We start from the raw sequence: 5808 nt of genomic DNA on the forward strand, positions 1-5808 counted from the left end.
TAGAAATTTATATATATTTTAAAATATTACTCAGTTTTCATTTTAAAATATTCATTTTAGATTTTGGATTAGATTACATATAATTTTTATCTTAAAAAACACTAAAGCATTCAGATTTGCATGAAATTCCTAATAAATTCTTCCTCAACCTGCAATGTTCAAAATTCAGAGCTACAATGGCTAAATTCTAGAAGTTGCTGTCTGAACGAGTGAAACCAGATTAAAGAAGACCACTGTATTATAGTTTATTATCTTATTATAATTCAGCATGAACTATAATGAACTATATAAGCAGCCTTAAAAAGATATAAGAGGAGCTACGTGACTTATGCCTATAATCTTTTTTTAAAGATTTCAGATGCATTCATGGCCTCAGCACATCAAGACTTATTATAAATGTAATAATTCCTGATGTATTGAGCCATGAATGCATTATTATTACGTTTATAACAAAATCTGGATAGCTGAGTCTATAATTGCAATGACGAAGAATCAAACATCTCTATGAATAGAATAACCTTTTTAAAAAGGCTCTAAAATTGACCATCTGGGACAAGTGAATTTATCTAATCACATTACTGAGGATCCAACAGCCATATAAATTCATAGTACTGCAAATTTAAACAGAAGATTTAAATATACCACCATCTGTCTTTGAAAAATAGGAATATCACTGCTATGGTGAATATATTGATATCTGAGAAAGAAGATCTGTTAACCTCTGTTAACTGTATACACTGTCTCAGATAAACAGAGTCAATTGTGGACAGACAATTGGAAGGAAGGAAAAGAAAAATAGTACTTTAAGATGCTCTACAAGTGTTTCAACAATTTTCAAAAATATTTTAGCAGAACCTCAAATATTTTTATTTACCTCAACTTTACATCCTGGATCATAAGTAGCAGCAGCAAAATAAACTACCTCCTGAACTTCATCACGAGGACGTGCAGAATTTTTCCCAACTACTACACGGCCATCTTTAGTAGATGGTGGAAATGCAACAAAACAGTAGCTGGGAGGTGCCACATCCATCCTAAAACATAAAAGGTAGAATTAGATATTAAAAACATGAACTTGTCTTATTTCAGGGTTGGAACCTGGAGCTAGAACTGGCTATACAAATCCAGATACAGATTTTTTTTACTTAAAACTATTTATTTAATAACTGCATATAACCTTTAACTAATCATGATTGGTTTGATGGATATGCAAATTATCATTTTCTAGCTTTAAAAGGAATTAGCATATAAAAACGTAGGGCACAATTCAGCTTTATTGATATCAAATCATTATGTATGCTTGGATAATCTATTCCAAGATAAAATACCTGTATCACTTTTGATGTATGTCATACCAAACAAGACAATAGCCAGAAAACAAACTCTCATTCCTTTAAGACTAATGAAGTAATAACTTGCAAGAAATTTCTCACTTCAAGAGCATCTTGATGTATATTCACTTCAAGGGCAATTGACTGTATACAGTATACAGTAATGCTATTTTTTCCACTGTTTGTTCAGTCGTTACAATAACAATATGCTAAATATATACAGTATGCTGAAATATAGTTTTGATTAATATGGAAGTGTATTAATCTGTATCAGCTCAACTCACTCTGAAAAGATAAGCCCCAAATGGAGTTTGTAACTAAGGTTGTCTTCAGGAATGGAATGGAAGGGGATAGGTGCTAACTTCAAGCTGAATTAAGGACCTGCTACTGCAAGAAATGAACAAAAAAAAATTCTCTAAATTTTACCTGTAATCCAAGGCTGTTTACAGGCTTTCAAGAAACACGTAAAAGGTATGTGCTATGAAGCAGGGACAGTTGGCAAATCTCCAACTCCTGCTTCGTTCTTGGGGTACAGCTGATGCCATGGGTTTTAAATATCTTATAAAGACTGATTCTTAAGCAGAATTTCTTTGTAGTTGAGTTTTATTTTAAGATAAGGAAGTGCCAGACTTGCACAATTTTTGCACACATTTATAGCAATAGAAATAGGCCAGCACACTGTGTAATAGTTCACACTGAAACAAGCAAGAAGGGGGAGAAGTTGTCTGCCAGCCAGCTTTTGTTTCAAATGGGTCAGCCATCAATTTTGGGTGCAAATACAGTCACTAGGAAACAGCCTCAAGGAGTGTGGGAAAATCAGGCTGGCTTTGCAATTTCACTGAACTGAAAAAAATGGGGGATTGCTAGTTTTTCTGACTTATTAATCTAAAGCTTTGATTCCATGAAACATGTTCAGGATGCTCCCAATTGCACGTCATAGGTTGGGAAACTCAGCTTAATTGAATTGGTGGCCTGCTTTCCTTGAGTTCTGATCATGATCCTTTTTTTTAGCATTTCTTCAAAGGTTCAGATCTAATGGCCCATATTTTCAGGCAGCCATTTCTATGGCACCTCCACTCCTTCCCCTCCCACTTTTTTCTTGCTTTTAAATTAACAGAAGCAGACAGATAGCAGCATATATTGTACAGGGTAAATATGCTCAGTAAAAAAATAAATAGCATCCTCCTCCATTATGTCAGGAGAAATGCCAATACAAACACTATGATAGGGATAATGTATCTTTATTAAATAAGCATATTTTAAAAAGATGGTAATATGTTTCTGGCTACTTTATACACAGTACTCCAAAACAGGTTTCACAATAATTTTAGAAGTACATACAGCATACTTGTCAAATTGTTCAACCCTACTTCACAGCAAGAACACCCGTCTTCTAGAATCTCGGTATCTCTGTACCTATAACTGTAGTACTCTTAGTAGTTGCCCAGAAGCAGTTCTGACTGACCTCCCTTTATTGAAAAAAAGAGGGCATTTCTGATACCCTCCCTCCCTACCCTCTGTGTCACATCTCAGCTGTAAAACTCCTGATTAAAGCCAGGGGTAGATAACCTTGGCTCTTTTATGACTCGTGGACTTCAACTCCCAGAATTCCTGAGCCAGCCATGCTGAGGAGAAAGGGAGAGTTTCCAAGCTGAGCCATGCTGGTTCAGGAATTCTGGGAGTTGAAGTCCACGAGTCATAACAGAACCAAGGTTGCCTACCCCTGTGCCAGGCCAACATTCTGCCCTCTGGTGGTTTTCTTTATCACCTACATATTTTCCTAAGTTGGTTAGAGCATTAATTTACAAATAGTAAAAAGTGTCATAAGTCACTTTTTTCAGTGACATTGTAACTTTGAGTAGTCACTATATGAATTGTTGTAAGTCAAGAACCATCTATATTGAAGCGTTATTCATTTCAGCTGACAAATGGTTCCTCATAGTAGATGTTCAAAACTTTTTTTTCTCCACTGGAATGCAGTAGGGAAGATCCTGCTGGCAATATCATTTTCTTTCCCCAATACCACTTCTCCCTTGCTTCCACCCATTCTTTTGTGTTCCTTGGGTGGAGAGAAATCTGAGCCAACCACATACAAAAGCATTTTGAAAGCATCTTCCATATATCTTTTCTGCAACACTTATTGATTTGGGATATTCCAGAGAAGTGGTGGATAGGCAGGGAGTTCTATCAGTTTCCCTTTGTATCCAAGTGATTGGAAGGATTGCCCTACCAGTTGGATGAGAAAATGATGGGTGGCTTATTTTAATCAGTCCTCTAGTGAAACCTTTCCTTTTTTGTCTAGTTTATATAAATAAAATGAAATAGTGCCATGTTCCATACTCCACTGCCCTTTTGGATATTCATGGGTTTACTTCCACTGATACCCCACTTGCTGCCATCATTCCCTTGAAACACCTATTGATTTGGAATATTTGGGACCATGAGTGAAATTGATGAGAGTTTTGACAATTTCTCCTTCAAGCCAATGAAAAGAGAAAAAGTGAAACAGTAAAATACTTTCTCCCTGAATTTGACTACAGTGTGCCAATTTTCTAGCTCAAGTGACAGCAGAACATAAAATGGGTTTCCTCAACTGGTCCACTATCAAAATGCTTCTCTGAGCAAGCAGCTCCTGCACTGAACAGGGGAATTGCATGAAGGACCTCTAAAGTTCTTTCAGATTCTTGGATTCTATGATGTTAGTCTTGTTTGCAGATTAAAACTGTATTTCCTCAAAGACTTGCTCACAGAAAAGGAAGTTATTAGTTTCCTGGCATGGATGGGAAGAATAAAGAAGCAGGTAACTTCACCAACCAGAGGATGAAGTAACTGCCATCCAGACAAACCACCTGGCCAACACTGTTGGTATAGCTTTAAATTCCAATTTCTTAATCTGGATTCATTCCTAGCCAGTATCAACATAAACAGCAACAGCTTATGGCTGCCACGCAGAATGCCTTTATACACATCAAATATTTCCAAAGAACTGTTGTATGTAACCTAGAAGGTAAATATGAAAGGAAATTTCCCACACTCTCCAGAAATTTTGGAGCTGTATATTTGATTTTGCAGAAATACATTTTCAAGCTGATACTTTGTATCCTTATAAATCTGCCTCTGGATGTAAGAGAATTGTTGCTGAACAACAGAATAGTTCTATATTTTCTGATGGTTTGAAAAACACTGGACAGTTGCTTTAAAGGCATTAGTAGTAACTACTACATTTCACTATTCCAAAGAGCAGAAAATAATCAAGCAGTATATGTAAATCAATAGGGGCAACAATTCCAAAGTTATTTTGAGTTAATAGTTTAATAATAATATCAAAAATGTTCCAAAAAAATAAAGAGATCCTGGTCTATAACAACATAGTTAGGGACTATGTACTTTTCTATTACAAATTTCTACATATTATTATTGCAGTAATCTCTTCTATCCTTTACCCCACCATTTTGTATGAGGATTCAAAAAAAAAGACACACCCATCCTCATTCACTATTTATGCACAAGGATTCAATTGGCAGATTAATAAGAGATATAGAATATGATGTGATGGGGTGGGGTGGAATGGAATGGAATGGAATAGAATAGAATAGAATTTAAATGTTTTATAAAGACTTGGCCAACCTTGCCTTTCTTAGCATCACTATCAAAATATGACATATCAGAGACCTTTGACTGACTTTTTCAAAATAGGACACTGAGATGAGCATCATGCAGAAATAATGCAACACATGGCATGCAATGTACTTATTTATTTTCCCACTCAAAATTTTATTATTTTTAATAATTTTTAATTATTTATTATAATTTATTATCATCTGCAATCCAGCTGATTTAGAAGAGAAGTAGGAACCAAGATGATTAATCCGTCACAAAGTGATTACACATCAGTACTGCAAAGCTATGAATGTTACTGTTCGACGGTTTAGAAAAGCAATATTTCTCTTTCCATATTCTCAATGCTATTATCAAGAACGTACTATGTGTGAAAATATTAGATTAGCTGATCAATGATTCAAACAAAGGCCTTCTTCAGCACAGAAACTGTACTTGCAGAATTGGTCCAGGGATTATACTGTGGGCTTATGGGTACTTTGCTACTAACCTATGACCCCTTCCAAGAATCCTCAGAGATCTTGTATGGATGCACAGATAGAAGGACTAGGAAACACAGTTGAAATCTTGTATCCCACGCTGATCTAAGAACTGTAACAAACATTTGAGTAGATGTTTTCTATAATACAAATCAAAAAACATGTCTACAAATATATTAGAAAAGAAAAAAGTTGTGCAGAGAAATGTTAGTGGCACTCCCTATTAGTTCAGTCAGGCAACTGACAAAAATAGACAAGACTTACACAATAGAACAAATTCTTTTAAATAGGTAGATAAGATATAGATAAGCAATGTTCTGGACAATTCAAATGCCAAAAGACTGAGGAAAAAAATGCTTTTAGCAAAACTAATCAGTTAT

At 35.2% G+C, this 5808-nt stretch overlaps 1 protein-coding gene across 1 annotated transcript in view; it reads right to left on the reverse strand.

Moving 5' to 3' along the window:
• Positions 1-5535, reverse strand: part of SCRN1 (secernin 1) — a 19814-nt gene extending 14279 nt beyond the window's left edge. Inside the window, exons 1-2 of the mRNA XM_015810602.1 lie at positions 5440-5535; positions 875-1034 (exon numbers count right to left, since the gene is read on the reverse strand). Coding sequence (XP_015666088.1) covers positions 875-1033 — 159 coding nt within the window. The 5' untranslated portion in view covers position 1034; positions 5440-5535. The remainder of the gene's footprint in view (positions 1-874; positions 1035-5439) is intronic.
• Between the last annotated feature and the right edge of the window lie 273 nt (positions 5536-5808).

Source organism: Protobothrops mucrosquamatus, unplaced genomic scaffold, assembly GCF_001527695.2.
Source record: "Protobothrops mucrosquamatus isolate PMUCROS unplaced genomic scaffold, P.Mucros_1.0 scaffold12, whole genome shotgun sequence".
Lineage (NCBI taxonomy): Eukaryota > Metazoa > Chordata > Lepidosauria > Squamata > Viperidae > Protobothrops > Protobothrops mucrosquamatus.